Source organism: Ziziphus jujuba, chromosome 9, assembly GCF_031755915.1.
Source record: "Ziziphus jujuba cultivar Dongzao chromosome 9, ASM3175591v1".
Taxonomy (NCBI): domain Eukaryota; kingdom Viridiplantae; phylum Streptophyta; class Magnoliopsida; order Rosales; family Rhamnaceae; genus Ziziphus; species Ziziphus jujuba.
The window spans coordinates 30,247,487-30,265,778 of record NC_083387.1 but is presented as its reverse complement, the minus strand read 5'-3'; the positions used below and the strand labels follow the sequence as shown (position 1 = coordinate 30,265,778).

The window sequence follows — 18,292 nt, the reverse complement described above, 5'->3', positions numbered from 1 at the left end:
GCCCAATACATAGAATAATACATATGTCTTCAGTCAAAAATTAACGTGATACGCCAGTGTTTTAATTGTTCATTGATTAAAATATGTATCATTGAAATTAATACATCCATCAAATACAGAATTAATGCCTTCAGTGATCATGCTGATCATCCTGGCTAATAAATGAGATTAAACACAGAATATATCAACGATATTACATATATATAGCCCCGTCGATTTGTTGGCATATGTTATGATGAATGTCACCTAATTATATATGATAATAAGTTAAATTTAAATCCAGATGTAAATGGACAAAGCCCACCAGGCCACCATAGCATGTATGTGCAAGTCTATACATGGGAAATGTTTTTTGTATAAAAGAATTTGAGAAATATTTTTGGTTATATATATATATATATATAGTCAAACACGTATTGGAATAATTGGATAATTTTAATATCAACTTTTATTTTATTAGCCTTTAAATTATATGAAGAATTAAAATTTAAAATTTAAAAAATAATTAAATATTGATTTAGTGATTCAATAACGTACTAAAATTTTAGTTTAAAAAAATCAACAATATTAGAATTTGATGATTAATAATGTAATTTTAAATTTTAATTTTTAATACGATATAAAAGTGTAAAAGATACATCTTAATGTTAATCTTGATATTAAAGAATTTAATTTGAACATGACTGTACATGTATAACTAAGTTCAAATTGATTTACTTTTGTTTAAAATACTGAGATTTAATTTGTATCAATGATTTTTTGGACCCATATATATTATATAGAGTTTAGTTTACCCAAATATTTTACTAAATTTATATAAGAGCCTAATGCATTTTAAATTTTTGCTCTTAATAAAGTGATTTGATGATTAATTAAATGAGATTTTAATGTTAAAATTATCAGACTGATCTAATGTAAATCTACTTATGTACATATATATAACTAGTCTCATATCAAGACGTCTTAATGGGTTGGTTTATATGAATTCTGATCATATTTGTTTTATCCTTATAGAGTTCTACTATTTTAATAAACTAATATAACATCTAAATATATTTTTTAATTTCAATCTTGAAGTGGTCTAAAGGCTAATAATAAAGATTTTGATAGAAAATTCATCATAACATTTTAATAGAAAACTAATTATATATATATATAGATATATATAAAGTCTATATCGCTTATTTAGTTAAGGTAACAATACTTATATGGAAAAAACTTAACCATAGATAAAATCATAATTGTTGTTTGAATTCAAATAACTTTATGGGATGTAGTAATCTGCCAGGGAATTCATGATTACCAAATTATAGCATCCAAGGACTTTATGGTAAAGGCTTCCTATGTGGTAAGTCATATCAATCATGTTTGTTGCCGAATAGAAAAAATAAGTTATCAATCAAATTTTAAAAAATCAAATTAACCTTATATAACAATTTCCAGTGGGTCTAATACAAATCTGATCGGGTTGTTGATTCCCCTTTTAGGAAAAAAAGGCAAAATATATTTAAATCACGTCACATTGTTTAGACAATGTAACTTGGCACATAGGTTATCTTTACCATAAGGTTTTTACTGCATTCTTATTATAGTAGAACCATACATGTATATATATATATATATATATATATATATGTGTGTGTGTAGACACACATTAAATCGACTGGATGGCTTTAACTTTAGATTTTCTTTTATAAGCCTTTTGGATTATTTTAAAATTTGAGATTTAAAATCAATAAATGATTTAATATAGATTTAGTATCATATTAAAATATTATTTAAAAAAATGGACATTGTAGGAACCTAAAGAACCATAAACATATTTTTAAATTTCAGTTTTTGAAGTAATTTAAGAGCTAATAAAGAATTTTCAAATGGTAAAACCGTTAGAGCATATCCAATAATTAATATGAATTGATACTTATGTAGCATAAAAATTGATATAGTATAAATACATAGTATATTTTAAAATTGTTTTATAATAGTAATATGTAGAAGACTATTTATTATTATTAATTAATGACATATATTTCACTAAGTGTTTTTCTTTTTTAAAAAAATTGACTTTTTGAGAAAAATTTTACTTTTAATAAAATTTCACAATACTTAACAAAGCCTCTAGAAGTATAGGATCACCTCAATAATATCTTTTTTTTTTAGTTATATCAATTTGATAAGATATTTAAACAGACCTATTAAAGATTTTTTTTTCTTTTATAATTATTTATTTTTTTGATATGATAAAAAAAATACAGTAATAGACTAAGTAATTCAATATACTTTTAGATCAGTATGATAAAGGCTAATTATAAAATACAATATATGTATGTATATATATATATATATATATATCAGTTTTACTATAGCAGGCTTATATGCTCAGCTTATGATGTGCAACTTATGCCCCTCCATATGTTTGTAATTTTTCTTTTCTATGCATTCGTATATGTGGGGAGACTTGACATGCTTATCACAAAGTGAGCATATTATAGCAAAATTATATAATATTTATTCTTATTTGACAACCCTTTAACATGTTTTTCATGAGTAATAATAATTATTTCCCACTTAATTTAATTTCATTTAACCTATTTGATCCAATACTACCAATTTTAAATGAAAAAGGAGTATATAGCAGCATGGAGTGAAAAGCATTGTAAAAAGTAGCATCTTTAATTTTTAGGTGTGCATATGTTTGGACAGGAAAAGAAAGACGCTCCCAATTATATAAATGTTTGCTTTGGATGGCTCTCATGTCAAACATGAGCCTTAATTTGAAAAAGCCAGATAAGTCCTACTTCTCCTTTAATTCAAAATGTATATATGAATTGAAAGACGTTGGCTTAATTAACCCAAGCTAGCTGTATTGAACTGAACAACTCACCTAATGTATTTTTAACGTTACTAAGCAATCATAAATAATAATTATTATATAATAAATCATTTTAAGTTAATATTAATTATATAATAATCGTGTCAATTAATTAATAGTGGAATAAACAAAAAAGGGCAACACTGCGGAGCGGTTGTTGGGTCCAAATACTTGAATATTATATAATTTATGATAATATGGCATAGAGTAGCCATTAACGTACTCCTTTTTGAGCTTTCATCTATCGACATCTTCCTATCCCCCCCTATAAAACCCTGCCCATTCCGCCTTTCAATCTTTCTCATCATATACATATAGGGTTTTCTTTTCTTTTTTTTCCTTTTTTGTTTTTCTGCGAGGTCTGGCAAACCTCACAGAAACAAAAGAAAACCCACCACACCCACTAATTCATTCCTCTCCCTCGTATATATAATATATCTGAGATCAGCAATATTAATTTATCGATAATGGAGATACGACGCTCACAAGTAGTAGCCAAGAGGCTATGGAATGTGCTGAGGATCGCATTCTTCATGATAAGGAAGGGAGTTGTATCGAAGAGGAAGTTGATGATGGACATGAATTTGATGATGAACAGAGGGAGGCTCCTGAGGAAGTCTCTCAGCAATCTCATCCCCCACCATCACCACCACTCTCGATCATCATCTGCTTCAAAATCCAAGATGGCTCGTGGAGGCTTCGGCGGCGTACAGGAATATTATGAGTTCTCCTGCAGCAACAGCACAAATCCTGTTTTTTCCCACTTGCCAACAAAGCGCAAGTGCAACCACCAATATTCCTACTACTTCCCCTGCATCAACTCTCCTCAGGTCATGGCGGATCAAATGGAAAACTATTATTTGGAAGATCAACATGTCGATCATGTTGATGATGAGCCTCCTACTACTAATAATAAGGCTGTGCTGTTGTTTTGGTGCCCAAAACCCCCGACTACTATGCATTCAACTTTCAGTTTGATGGGGGAGACCAGAAGATGATGAGAAGCCCACACAATCTCATGTCCCCATTTTCTGTAAGAGTATCCAACTATTCTTCTTCAGAAGATCATGATCATGTTCATATTGCGGAAGATGATGATGAAAACGAAAATGGCCGTGGAGGTGGAGTGGATGACCAGGCTGAGGAGTTCATCACAAGGTTCTATGAGCAGCTGAGGGCGCAGAGTCGGATGCAACTTTTACAGTAGCATGAAATTAAAGACGTATATCCACCTCATCCATGCACGTTCCTCAATGATCATCATCGATCCTATTATAATAAAGGAAGCTCCCGTCCATGGATCTTCTAGCTTGTACAGAGCCAGGCTATCCCAGTATTATGCTTTACTTTTGAAATCTTCAACATATATAATTCCCTGCTGCTTGGTTAATTACATTGCATTTACTTGCATATATAATGAAACTTTTTTGTTAATTTGCCCTTCGTATTAATTAGTTTTTCTTTGAAACTGTGTTTTGTTTTGTTGGGTGTTTGATGATTCGATTAGCTTGGGAAGATATTAATTAAATTAATAAATTCCTAGCAGCATAAGTAATAATGTATGTCTGTGGGGGTTAGGAACGTTGGCTTGTCCTTTCCCCTTTTATATACTTCTGGTGGTCAGCCATCGCTACATGTGTTTGGTCAATGCCTTGTTGGTGCTACTGTACGTACCCTTCTCTGTTTAAGATATTAACATTATTATATATAATATGTATGTTTCTGCTTTTGCCTTTCCAGTTTTATGTCTACTTGACATCATGAATATTTCTATGATCTGCTTTTTTAAATCTATGAGAAGATTACCATCTACTCGTCCTTCAATATTTTAGGAAGGATAAAGATAGGCTTTTTCAGAAAAAGAAAAAAATAAATGAACCGTACTGCGTTGCCTTTAACTTGCAGTCAGCTTAACTAATTAATTAGGTGTTCAACCAACAACATATTTATGTCAAGTTTGTGTCTTTATCAATATTAAACACTCTTTTTATATTAGAAGAAAAAATTCAAATTCAAATTATTGTTCCAAAAAAAAAAAAATAGCAATTTTTATCATGAGGGCTCAATTATATTCAAAATAAGATTTTGATCCTGGTTCAAAAGGAATGTAGCCACACAATATTGTGGAAATACTGCATGAACCCATATATATAGGAAGGAAAACAGAATCACTTTGATACTACACCGAATTGAGCCCATAATCTTCTTGAAAATGGAATTCAAAAAATAAATATAAAATATTTGATAAGATTCGATTCATTTTAGTGATGAACAAAAACAAATAAGATTGATTATGTATTAGAATTTCATCACTACATCAAAGGCTTTTAAAATATTGATTATGTATTAGAATTTCATCACTACATCAAAGGCTTTTAAAATATATTGATAACAAAGCTTAGTACCCAAGCAAACAGTATCAATGATTGTGATCCATATTGTGTACATAATTTGCGTTAGGATCTACCAAAGAAATTTTTTGGGTATAAGACAGAAATCTCTACCTTCCCCTACTTCCTCCATCAAAGAGATACCCATATTGCAATGCATATAGTAGAAACTGTGCTTATAGCAAATGCATCTAAATATTTATAGAAGACGTGACATGGGCCTCCACTTTCCATCCTCAACGAGTTCATCTACAATAGGGTGAACCATTCTAAACTATAATTAGAAAATAAAGTATATGATGTCCCATTAGCTAGCTAAGGATTTTTTTTTTTTTTTGTTTTTTTTTAGGTACCAAAAACAGGACTTTCTATCCTCTCTCTCTCTCTCTCTCTCTCTCTCTAGGAATACCTAGCTAGGGACTTAATAGAGAAGACTTTGGGCAAAACAACCATGTTGACCGAAAAGTAAACCTAGTTTGAATTGGCAAAAGGACCAAAACTCCAACGTCCTAATTCACATATATATATATATATATATATTGCCAAATTACCAAAAAAATAAACAGAGACACCCTGTGGAGTTGGATCGATGGAAAAGGAAACGTGTTGGGCAGTATATGGTGAATGCTAATCAATAATTCTTATATAAATTATCATATTATCGGTAATTATAGCAACTGATAACAAATTGTATGGAACTATTAAGAGGAAAAGAAAAATAAACATATAAATGTACCACCTGGTCCAAGTTCCAACATATCCAAAGTAGGGTACGGATTCTACAGCGCATTGAGATGTAGTCAAACTAATTTTTTATTCTATCAAATCTTTAATTGTGTGGGGCTGGCACTTGGCAGTGGCATCAAACGTCCAACATTTCTGTCTTCCCAATTTCATACGGGTTAGCAAGGAATGAAATACAATTTAATTTATATATATTGGTTTTTTTAATTTACAGTCAAAATTAAATTATTAAAATATTAAATTCAAACCAAATTAAATTATTTATGATCAGTTTGGTTTGGATTGGTTGATCGGTTTGAAACTTACTAATTTATAAATATATAATATAAATAAAAAAAATTTTCAAATATAAAATATAAATAATAGATTATAATTATCCAAATATAAAATACAATTAGAATAATACAAACATAGTCTACAATGGATAATAAAGAAGAAAATATAGTAAATAATACACATCATGCACTTATTAAATAGCAAACATTAATGTTATCATCTCACTCCTATAAAATCAAATTAAAATTGTTAGAACAAATAATGTAAAATAATACATTCGTCAAAATTCAGTCACTCAAGAATTAATGCATAATTTTTTTTTTTTAATCTTAAAACTTTGGTAAATCATAAGTCAATCAACATTGATAGGTTCACTAATTTTAGTTGATTCTGTAAGCTCTACAAAGATTAAAACAATAAAATTAGCAATAAATTATATTTAAACAAGTAACAATTGGATACAATATATGTATATATATATATATATGATGGGGATGTAAAAAAAATATATATATATTATGGTGATGGTGATGGACTAATGGTGGGCGGCAACAAAGGTAAATGTTTATTTTAGGGTTACAACTTACAATTTGATTTGAGATTTGGGATATAGGAATGTAAAAAGAAAATATATATGTATATATATATGTATATATATTAAAAATCAATATATAAAAATGGGAAAAAAATTTAAAAATTAATATATAAAAATAAAAAAAATATACTATAATTAATATATAAAAATAAAAAATATATAATTTTTTAGTTATATAATATATTATTTGGATTGGATTGGATTTATATTTCCAATCCATAACCAATCCAATTCATAAAATTTATAATATTTTGAACCCAATCCGATCCAATTGATGAAAAAATTCAATCAAAACCGTTAAAAATAGATTGAATTGGACGAATTGAACAGGTTGGATTGGATTTTGCCCACCCTTACCTATTAGTGGTGTGACACTTTCCCAGCGGCCCCATCCAAAAACCTGACCAATTAACAATTGAAACTGCGGTGTATATTTATATATACATTTACTTTTTTTATTTTTATTCTAAAGAGTATCAAATTCGATTCTAAAATTTTAATAATAAATATCATTTTAAAAATTGATACTTTATTATGTAATGTATTTACAGAATAAAAATATTTATTTTGAAATAAAACATATGTCAACATTAGTTTCTAATTTTACAGGAAAAATCTGATTGTTTCTGTAATAAAACTATATGTATGTATATATATATATATATATATATATATATATATATATATATAATATTATATCTCGTATCACCGTATATCAAAATAATAATATTTTATGTCATATTTTACATTTGTTTGTTTTTTCAATTTTTTTGGATGTCCTCGGAGGGGCATTTTGGTTTAATTTTTCAACTTTCAGGCAAATGGGCAAATGGGCTTGTCGTATATGATGCGATATAATGCTTTCCTAAACTGACTATGAATTCCCTAGATTTTATTTTATTTTTTTGCAAAACCTGATAGTCACTGTCCACTAATTACAATTCTATATAATTCTGTTTTGTAGGCTAACGTTAATGTATGATGACAAACTATAATTAGTATCTTAATTAGATCTCCAATTTGTAGTCACCTCCTTTTAATTTGCTAGTCATATTGTCCTTTTTCTCCTTTTTTTTTGTTTTTTTTGGGTAGTTTTTTTCTAGTTTTTTTTTTCCAAATGAGAATTGACACGACGTATAAATTATAATATTCTAAACAGGTTACCTATAAGACTAAAATTATAGTACGACACCGTATGAGGCACGGGAAAAAGCAGAGCCTACGCAGCTACGATTGATCATTTCAAAGTTAGAATTTGAATATATGTATATATATGCATCACAAAAAGCTAATGGGAAAGGAAGACAAAAGCAGCGGCTTGGGAAATCTCTGAATTCGCACAGTATTTATTCAACCTAGAATCAAGATGATAACTTGGAGTCTCCACGTAGTCGTAGACATTTATTTATTATTACATCCTAGTCCTAAAGTCCGAGAACTAGAAGACTAACATGTAGCGTAAACCACGCAAGTTGGACAATTTAGCCTAACACGCAATGAGGGTCCCGGCCAGAGAGAAGCTGTTTGTATTTCTATTTCGATTGAGTTTTGTGAGAAGGTTCGAAAATCAAGGCCAATGAGATGGAGTCAGCAGATCTATAAGACTAGACAAATGAAATGGTTAAGTCAAGTCCAATAACATTAAACTTGTCACCCACCTTCTACTTGCAGAGAAAGGATACCACCAACGACCTGCGATTGAAATGATCTCCTCTGAAAATTTAGCATACACAAACCCAACTATATCTCTTGTTGACGTTGGGAATACAATTGAGATTAACTGCAAATTTATTCATAATTTCAAACATACTGTCAGAACTGTCCGCATAGGAAAAAACCAATATTTTTAGAAAAAAATCTTAAAAAGCATCGATATTTCTCTCTGCTATGCTTTTTATGATTTTTTTTTTTGATCCGATGATCTTGATTATAGAATCACCCTATATATATATATATATATATATATATATATATAAACCCACACTTATATATACCCACACTTATACTTACTAGAAAGACAATAGGCAGTGCATGCATAGCATTAGAATGCAAGAGTGAAATCTTCAGGTGGCTTATGGATTACAAAATTTATATAATGTGAAAACCCAAGGCACCAGAAAAGATTTCCTCGTCATGAATAATTTCACATTAAATCAATCAAATTAAGTCACTGCATTTGGGATGGTGTTAGAAACAGTCACAGAGAAAGCACAAATTAATTTTATACGGAGAAACAAGAAAAACCATCTTTCACTTCTTGCTGCAAGATAGGCACAAATGCTACTGTAATTGATTGATACAAGTTGTAGCCATGGAGAAAAGCATATTCAAAGCAAGCTCAGTCCTCCAAGGAATGATTGGTTATATATATATATATATATATATATATCTGATTCTGACCTGCCATGCTAATATGCTATGCCCCCATTAATTCCACAAATATGCATTGCCTTGAATCCCATCACCATCCTTCAATCCAGCAGTTCCAATTCCTTCCCTTTCACCGTATACAAAACTCTCGGGGGTCGCCGTCATGTAGTGATGATGATGATGATGATGTGGCGGCGGCAGAGGCGGAGGAGGAGGAGAGTGGTAATAGGTCTCATCATCATCATGAGGATCATGACCATGAAACAGGGGATACGACGAATGAGACCAAAAATGAATTGGCTGTGGTTGTGGTTGAATGGGCCAGTAGCATTCCTGGGGCTGGGGCTGGGGTTTCTGATCCATCGTCATCAGGGGGAGTGGGATGGATACAGGTTCTACTTCAACTGTTGGATATTGAATCCTATTTGAATTTGATGATGGAAACCCAGAAATGGTGCTTCCTGCTGCATAGTTTGGGTTTGGGTTTGGGTTTTGGTTCCCAATCCCAAATCCACATCCAATCAACTTGTAGGACAAGTTCAACACCCCGTTTGGCTTGCCGTCGCTAGTCCGGACCTGATAGCTGACGAACCTAACCACACCGTTGGAAGAAGCATCTTCCAGGAGATCCTTCAAGGGTATTCGGACCTCTCCGATGGTTCGGTCTCCCCCCAATCCGAATACGATCCCCGCGTGGCGCAGATTGAAGTGGAGAAACAGATGGTCCTCATCGCTGTTCAATTTCAAATCGAAGCGCAGTTGGTGGTTCCATTCGGGATTTCCATCTCCTTGGGTGTCCGTTGGAGTCCTCTGCACCTGGTCTTCCTTTTTTTGCTGGACCATCTTCTTGCTCGGATCGTCGCTTGCGATACAAACCACCGCGTACACTGACAGTTTCTGGAAGAAGTTGAAGGCTTTCAGATCCTTGCACGATATCACCTTCATTTCTATGCAGCAGCAGCTCGAGCTCGATGATTCCATGCCCACCTTTTTCACCAATAATTTATATTTTACCTGTCATAGACAGAGAGAGAGAAAGAGAAAGACTCTGATTGATGGATGGAATGGAGGTTACAAAACCCCCCCTCTCCCCTCTCGTCTGAGTTCTTCTCTGCCCACTCTGCAACTTCTCTTTCTCTCTCTTTTTTTTTTTTTTTTCAGTTTTTTTTTTTATTATTTTATTATTTTGGCTGCGCAGACGCAAAGCTTGATATTAATATAATACACATGTGTCATGATGTGTTATTGTTTGGTGAAAGTAAAGCCCAAAGAACTATACAACAATTTCTCCTTTTCACATACACACTTCATCAATTCCTGCCACGTGGAAATACTAGAATTTTACATCTTTTCTTTCCTAGGAACTGATATTTAAGTTTACAGGGAAAAAAAAAAATGCCATTAAAAATAATAAAAAATTACAGAAATTACTAAAATCTGTGGCGCCCACTTGCAATATTAGCTCAATACCAACTAAAAAAAATAAAAAACAAAAAAACAAAAAACCTTAAAATTTTAAAATGAAAGTATCCAGTAATCTCCAATAATGTAAAAGATTGTAGAAGTTAGTGACTGATTTGCTAAAATCATAATGTCCTATAATCTCCAATAGAAAATCATGAGATTTGTCACAAACTTCTTCCATTTTCGATTCCAAGTTCATCAAGAAGTAATCTCATTTTTCTTTTTTATAATTATGTGAGCAGAATATACAATATTTATAGCGTATGAGACTTTTTTCCAAATACAAGATTGCTTCATAATTAGGATAACATTGAAACCTATTCAGTCGTATAACTAATAACACAATCAGTATGAAACTATCTCCTTCCTAACAAACATCTTTTCTTCCCATTATCAAGGGCTCTGAGGGCTTGGGTTAAGCAATTTTTCACCGTCTTCGTCCATAGGAATCTTACTCCAACCAGAATTTCTCATGGAGAATATCTTGGCCCGCTCAAGACCACCTCCTCGAAAGCCGGTTATCTTGGATGACACCATGGGCATCACAAGAACAGCTGATGCGCTTATTGAATCCTCTCCAACACCAAGTGATAATGCACAAGCCGTCTGCAAATGAGATCAGAAAATTTCACATGTTTAATAATTATTTAACCTCTTTATATTAGCCAGCTACCACATAAAGTTCTTGAACCCAAATTTACACCACCTTTGCCTTGACAATAATATCCGAAATCTTCATCAGCATTGCTTGCATAAGTGATCCTTTGTCTTTATTTTGCCCATCTTCAGATGGCACAACCAACCTAAAAAAAATACACATGTGGACAAAATTGGTGAAGACATATCTAAATTGGTCCAAAACAAAAAATAAAAAAAAACATTTCCGACTTTCTTGGAAGCTTCTAGGGGATTTGAAGCTCCACAATTCATGGATTCTCCATTCGCATTTGTGTGTGTGTGTGTGTGAGAGAGAGAGAGAGAGAGAGAGAGAGTAATTGTATGTTACCTGTCCACTTCTTTTGAAATGTTTGAAGACATCACAGAAACTAAAGATGAATTATCCTTGCCTTCAGTACCTGAAAATTTTCAAAGTTCCCATCTTTATCTTCTCTGTACTTTGAATTAGTAAAAACCTCAATCAAAATACCTTTTGATTCATCAGGTGCCAGCAACGTGATGCCTATGAACACTGACATCATTCCTAGTACGAACATTGTAGTCCTTAGTGTATCAAACACCTGTTTTGATAAAAATAATTTTAGTGATTCAGAGCATCTTGAATACATTTTGTATATTGATTTAATCTATATTTTGGGAGTCAATTGTTCAAAACAAACACACAAAATTCTTGAAAAAAATCAAAATAGTCTTTTTGTTCTATATATGTGAAGGGACAAAGATACTCTTTTTTTAATACATATAAATCATTAAAATCTGAAACTCTGAAACACCATCAGCAATAGTAAACTTTACACAATAAGAACAATTATACTAAAAAAGTTGAAAGTGCTATTGGAAATTATCTTACAAGTCTAAGAAGTTTGGATATCTAAAATAGAGAAAACCATTGGAGATTCTTTTACATGTGTATTTCAAAGTGGCCACCCCACTGAATGGTGCTGCAAGGCTAGAAGCATAAAGAATGCAATAATCCAAAAGACAATGGGCATGCAGTTTTTGGTTTCAGTAAGAAAGAATTATCTAAACTGAATGACGCAATTCAATTGGCAATGAGGAAACACAACATCCATGACATTGTCACACCCCAAAAACCATATTTTTTGTTCAACGCATCTACTTCATATCTTTCATACAAATTATACAGATAGTGACATCCCTAACTAAAACAGTTTCGAAACAAAAGGAAACATGTGCGATGCTGTTGCTAACATTCTTTTCAAGGCAGTGGCTCCTTTTTTGGCTTGCTCATATTTCTCAATTTTATTTTATTTTTTTTCCACTCAGTTTTTCTTAAATTTCTCTAGAAATATATATGCAAAGATATGATCATTAGTTTGCAACAAGAACATAGAAAGACCGAGAAAAGGGGATAAAGATAAACAAAAGAAGAAAAAATGCAGGGGCATGGATGTGAAAAGGAGTAGAAGATGCCTAGAAAACAATGCTTAAATAGAGGAAAGATAAATTTATGATTTGAGTGTGCTTATTGTGGTCCAAGCAGCCCTTAATTTTAGCTTTGTGGTTTTCACAAAAGGTAGTCACCTTTTTTAAATCTAATTATAGAGAGCAAGAGAGACAGAGAGAGAGGACCTGGTATTCTTGAAAATATACAAATCCTGTACAAATGGAGAAGAATGTCCACGCAATTTGAAACATAGGAACAATAAGAATTGCGTCAAAAAGTGACAATCCTTCATTTAACCTAGTCATCTGCAAACAGGTGATGAAAGTGTGAATGTTCAAAGTTAAATACAACAACCATCACCATTAATTTGTGTCCCAGCAACATTTGCTAAACGATGCAAAACAAAATGATAGTTGTGTTATAAACATTACCCAGAACCCAGCTGTACTAAGAAATAAAAGGAGCATGGAATATGTGAACCAACTATGCAACTGATAGTCACTGGACATGGCCAACCTCAACAGGTTAGAGCTGGAAAACAATACAGTGGAGTCAGAAAGAAGAAAGTAAAAGTCTACCAGCTTGCATCTTACAAGGGAAAAAGTCCTAACTTACAGAGATTTTGCGAACAACACCGAGCATGATCCTACAGCACCTGAAACTACAGCATAGGAAAAAGGAAGCAGCATATGCCAATAGGGTCTAAGGTCCTGTCCAGGAACAGCAATTACAAGTTCCCCTTTCCTGCAGATTCAACAAACATGGTTGTAACTTCTGAAGTGGAGACTTCAAGTTCTATCATTCAGAAAAAGTAGAAAGATAACTCAAAACCAGCTAGATTTTAGATCTCACCTGTAAATGGAGTGGTGTAAGGCAACAACTAAGATCAAAATCAGACAGTAAAAAATGAATGTAATATTGCTGTATTTCTCTGCCAATTGTTCTGGTGTGAACACTGAAATTGAAAGAATGAGATATGTGAACTTTAGTAGGAAAATCAGTAAAAAGAAGGTGTGCATATAATGTTTTTCTCTGTCTTGCTTCCTCACATGGGGCATTTTTTATTTTTCTGGAGATAAGGGTTTAGTGGCTGGTAAAAGTTTATTGATGCAAGCCCACTTATAAGATTAGACCTTTCTAGCTGTTGCTTCTCATATCTTGCATATAGAGCTAATAGCACACATCATTTATGGACATGAATTTCCAAACAAGGTTAAAACACAAACGGGCATAGGGAGAGATGTATTCAATGCCTTCAATAGACACAAATTGGAAAATTCTCTATTGGTCCATGCATCATGGTACAACCATTATTTACATTAAATATAAAATATATAAAAAATAACAAAATAATAAGAAACTATCTACTAATATAACAATATCCTTAGTCCTAGCTGAAAACATGGTGCAAACAATGTATTTGAAGATTTACTGCCGAAAAAGAAAAAGAGGCTGATAATATATGCATTTTTATGATAACATCTTATTTTCAAAACTAAGTTTTCCCTCGAGCTTTATATATTTACAATCCTTTCAGAATAAAAATGAATCATGCATCATGTAACATGGTTCTTTTATAATAAGACATCTTGAAACATAAAGACCCTCAGACCAATTAGTTAGCAAATATGCCTCAAAGTCTCAGCATAAAAAAGTATGAAAGTAATTACAAGATACAATGACTGAGAAGCAATTCATGTACCAGGTGATTGGTGGTTGCCAAAAGCGACAAGAAAAACATTTCCAAGAACAATAAAGGCTGTTGCAACCATAACCCTGAAAAGGAAGCTAATAAGTTTCTTGGGATTCATTTAGCAATAATTATGCAAAAAATGTATATATGGACTGTATTAGAATTACAGAATTATATTCTCAGTTCAGATTTTAGCATACTTAATAGTCACCATTTTGTTCAACACGAAGTAAGCAAATGCAATGTTGGATACAAACTGAATAGATCCCAAGGCCGCAAGAAGTGACTGCAAATAAAGAATTACAAGCAAGAAACGATAAAAGAATAAAAGTTAGATTGAACAGATATAAGGAGGCTGTGCAGACAGTAATACTGTTCATCTTAACATAACGTAAAGGGGTCACAACAAAGTGAAGAGCCCATCTTGGTTTTTGTCTTTCTTCATATAAGTAATATTACAAGCACCAAATTAAGTTACAAAATTTGAGATACCAAATGATGTGACAACATACTAGTTGTTAAAAAAAAAAAAAAAAAAAAAAATTAACGAGAGCCTCATGTAACATTAAATAGGACCTCACACAAGTCTATAAAATAATGCACATATATCAGTTGGTGTGTACAAATTGGTGAATTTATTGGCTGCCAATACAATTTATTTATTATTATTAAATTTTGGTTGAATGCTGCTTCTAAATTACTATTCTTCATATAATCGTATTATAAACCCCGAAGAATTAATTCATACTGACCTGAGCAGCATAACCAAAAGAAATGAAATTTAGGCAATTTCCAAGAATGAAAAATATGATACCTGCATATCAAGAATTAATACTACATATAAGACCAATAACCAGGATTCTGTGACATAAATTATGATATGTAGAACTTCAGGAATTACCAACTCTCCAAGTCTGAAAATATATAATAGGCTTTGGTGGTAGCTTTCCGTTTGTTCCATCACTTTCTAGCATTGAATGCCTCTCTCTCTGCAAAAGTTTGAGATCACAATCCAGGGAAAAACTTGAGAATGATGATACAGTATAACGCTGTTGGAACAAATATTGGTTTCTCTCAATGCTCTCTATGAGATTAAATGGATTAAGCAGTAAACTCGTTCAGAATGAACGTTGGATCCAAAATTATCCATCTCCATGAAAGTTTATGAAGTGATTGACGACAAAGTCTTGACTATTATCTAAACACGTCATATATTGTGAATCCAAGGTAAACCAGCCGTATTTATTAAACTGAAACCAATGAGAATTTGAGACTAACTAAATTTAGAGTTTAAACAAGAAGAATGATTCATCCAGCCACCGAGGACGGTGTAATGTGCCTTGTTGTGTTGTTTCATGTTGTATGCTTAAGCAACTTGGATGGTGTATGGAAATTATAAAGTTGCCACAAGAAATATCAACTTACTAAATATGTAAGAGAACTTCCGATACAGCTGAAATGATTGAAAAGGCATGGATAGATAAAAAGATGCAATGAACAATAAGGTGGAAGGAAAAGAATCCCTTATGGAGCTAAAAACAGGAGAGTTTGACACATAAAAAGAAGAGAGAAATACCTCATTGTGACCTAATTTGAGGAGGTTGGTTCCGAAGTTGATGGCAATGCTGCCGAATAGATTAATAAAAGCCCCAATGACCCACTCTCCCATGGATTAGAGATGTGAAGGTGAGAAGGAGACTCCACATGCAGTTGGAACACGGAAGTTGGCCTTCACTAGCTGTGGGTTCTCATACAAAAGCATATATGCATTGGAGATGAGAAGTGGTAAAAAAAAAGCTAAAGAATTATCGTGTAGACAGGTGAAATGAAGCTGCAAATCCTCCTACTTGAAGCAAAGAAGCGCACAAGGAACGGAACAGAGAGGCGCAGAGTTGTACCTGAGAGCGTACATGACCATGACCACCCATGAAAATAGAAATCAAAATCGATACTTGAAAGCGCACAGAAAATAAACATAGCAAAACAGTGCAACATAAAATATAGTCAAATAAGATATGAAAAGGCAGAGATGTAAACAAAAAACCGTAGATGATGAAATAAATCCTAAAGAAAAACAAGCAAAAAGGATGAAGGAATGGTAAATTGGTAATGACGAAAACAAATACAGAAAGCAATGAAGAATTAAATTGACAATTATATATATATATATATATATATATATTAAAGAAGCAATGGTTTGGTAATCTGACAAACAATTACGATGAGATCCCATCATCCATTGTGAAGTGCAGCCGAGTTATAGATCCATGAAATCCATGAAAAGTGAAAGCAAACAGAAAAATGAAAAACCAAGGGGGGGGGGGGGGGGGGGGGGTTGGTGTTGGTTTGAGATTTGAGATTTGAGAATGCTGAAGGTGAGGAGGAGGAAGAGGGAGGAGGGACTTTGTTTGTGTTACCTACCTTTTATCCGGCAAAACGCTGTTTATTGTGTCTCCCTGTTTCTCCTCTCAGTAATTGTAAAAGGAGGATGAAATGGAACCAGAAATGATTGAACGATGCAGCAGCGGATCCAAAGAAACTCCCCCTCCTCAACCCCACCGCTCCCAACTTTCTTGTAAAATTTTAATTTGGTTGTTTTCTTTCCCTTTTTTTTGTTATTTTTTTATTTTTTTATTCATAAAATAATAATAAAAAGAATTAGAATTGTCAGAATAATCATGCTAATAATATTCTCAAGTTGAATTAGATGTATAATATTTTGTTGGTCCAAAATCTAAATCTGAGAATGGATGTGAAACAATGGCCAAACATCTGAGACTTTGAGACGAGGAGGACAAAAGAGAAAAATGAAAAAGACAAAAAAAAAAAGGGCCAAAAAAGAAAAGTAAAAATATATGGCAAGTCAATGGTCAATAAGCAATAGCCAATGGCCAATAGGAAGAGAGCGTGGAAAAAGGGTCAAGGAGGCTGGAGGGTAACACTGATACTTCACCTCCACCCCATTGCCTGTTGGCGGTTACCTATTAGCTATTGGCTTCTTTTTTTTGTTTTTTTTTTTTTGCAAAAGGGCTCCGTACTGCTCAAAACTGTCGGCCGCGGGAATCAGGTAGTAACGGGAGTATGGTAAGCTTTGTCTGTCTTTGTTTTTGGGTGTTGCAGGGTTCTTTTCTCGGGGGATGATGGTGGGGGTGGGCTCCACTCCCCCCTCGCTGGCACTGTCACTGACGGGTAAAACTCTCTCAGCTCTCCGCCCTCAACCCCGAGTGAATGTGATTTCCATTGCTTTTCTCAAATAAATAAATAAATATATATATATATGATATTTACAAAAAAAAAAAAAAGGATTTTTATATTAGCAAAATCAATCAATTTCTATGTACAAGAACGCTCCCAGAAATTGCGAAAGGCTCCCCCCCCTCCCTACCCTTGGGAGACCATGACGACACTGGTTGTAGTGTCGTGGGAGTCATCATCATTTCTTTTTGGGTTTGGATAAAGAAAATGTTACTTTTTAGCCAATAAAATGATGCTTTCCTCTCTCTCTTTCTCTCTCTCCCCCATCTAGACATTACACATTACTCGCATAGATATTAAAATCTATAAAAAATACTGAACGAATAATTCACATACTCTATTACATTTATCGGTTAACTAAAGAAATATTTTCTTTTATTTATTTATATATATATATATATATTTTTATGAAATCTGATCAGCTTGTTATTTCAATAACCATTTTTTAAGTTATTTCCTTTTAAGATAAAATACCTTCGGCATCATTCTAGCCCACAAAATGTTAAAGCGATGTATAGAACTAAAGATTAAAAGGCAAATCGATCCT

At 32.6% G+C, this 18,292-nt stretch overlaps 3 protein-coding genes across 9 annotated transcripts; 1 reads left to right on the top strand and 2 right to left on the bottom strand.

Moving 5' to 3' along the window:
• Positions 1-3,339: 3,339 nt before the first annotated feature.
• On the top strand, positions 3,340-4,079 carry LOC107427978 (uncharacterized). The gene is made up of 2 exons (XM_025077550.2): positions 3,340-3,792; positions 3,846-4,079. Exons 1-2 carry the CDS (start codon positions 3,340-3,342, stop codon positions 4,077-4,079), a joined length of 687 nt encoding a protein of 228 aa, XP_024933318.2.
• A 5,004-nt stretch (positions 4,080-9,083) lies between these two features.
• Positions 9,084-10,434, bottom strand: LOC107427962 (protein SRC2). The gene has a single exon (XM_016038373.4). The coding sequence runs from the start codon at positions 10,226-10,228 to the stop codon at positions 9,305-9,307; it is 924 nt and encodes a 307-aa protein (XP_015893859.2). The 5' UTR covers positions 10,229-10,434; the 3' UTR covers positions 9,084-9,304.
• Positions 10,435-10,905: 471 nt separating this feature from the next.
• Positions 10,906-17,304, bottom strand: LOC107428006 (probable magnesium transporter NIPA8). Of its 7 annotated transcripts, XM_016038443.4 has the most exons (15): positions 16,912-17,302; positions 16,338-16,388; positions 16,067-16,228; positions 15,392-15,479; positions 15,243-15,304; positions 14,691-14,776; positions 14,500-14,573; positions 13,650-13,752; positions 13,413-13,541; positions 13,229-13,328; positions 12,983-13,102; positions 11,859-11,949; positions 11,718-11,787; positions 11,418-11,514; positions 10,906-11,317 (listed from the first exon to the last, which is right to left on the bottom strand). In XM_016038443.4, the coding sequence occupies exons 3-15, from the start codon at positions 16,157-16,159 to the stop codon at positions 11,105-11,107; spliced, it is 1,326 nt and encodes a 441-aa protein (XP_015893929.1). In that variant the 5' UTR covers positions 16,160-16,228; positions 16,338-16,388; positions 16,912-17,302; the 3' UTR covers positions 10,906-11,104. The 7 variants fall into 7 exon arrangements, with proteins under 7 accessions (XP_015893929.1, XP_015893930.1, XP_015893927.1 ...); XM_016038444.4 differs by lacking the exon at positions 16,338-16,388; XM_016038441.3 differs by having other exon boundaries at positions 16,067-16,388; positions 16,912-17,301.
• Between the last annotated feature and the right edge of the window lie 988 nt (positions 17,305-18,292).

What these genes read in the sequence shown, in the direction of transcription:
- LOC107427978 (XM_025077550.2), top strand. Translation starts at nt 3,340, where the DNA reads ATGGAGATACGACGCTCACAAGTAGTAGCCAAGAGGCTATGGAATGTG. An exon ending in CTACTACTAATAATAAGGCT is followed by an intron (nt 3,793 to 3,845) that starts GTGCTGTTGTTT and finishes TTCAACTTTCAG; the next exon opens with TTTGATGGGGGAGACCAGAA.
- LOC107427962 (XM_016038373.4), bottom strand. Translation starts at nt 10,228, where the DNA reads ATGGAATCATCGAGCTCGAGCTGCTGCTGCATAGAAATGAAGGTGATA.
- LOC107428006 (XM_016038443.4), bottom strand. Translation starts at nt 16,159, where the DNA reads ATGGGAGAGTGGGTCATTGGGGCTTTTATTAATCTATTCGGCAGCATT. An exon ending in AACAAAATGGTGACTATTAA is followed by an intron (nt 14,574 to 14,690) that starts GTATGCTAAAAT and finishes CTTCCTTTTCAG; the next exon opens with GGTTATGGTTGCAACAGCCT. An exon ending in TTAGTACAGCTGGGTTCTGG is followed by an intron (nt 13,103 to 13,228) that starts GTAATGTTTATA and finishes ACCTGTTTGCAG; the next exon opens with ATGACTAGGTTAAATGAAGG.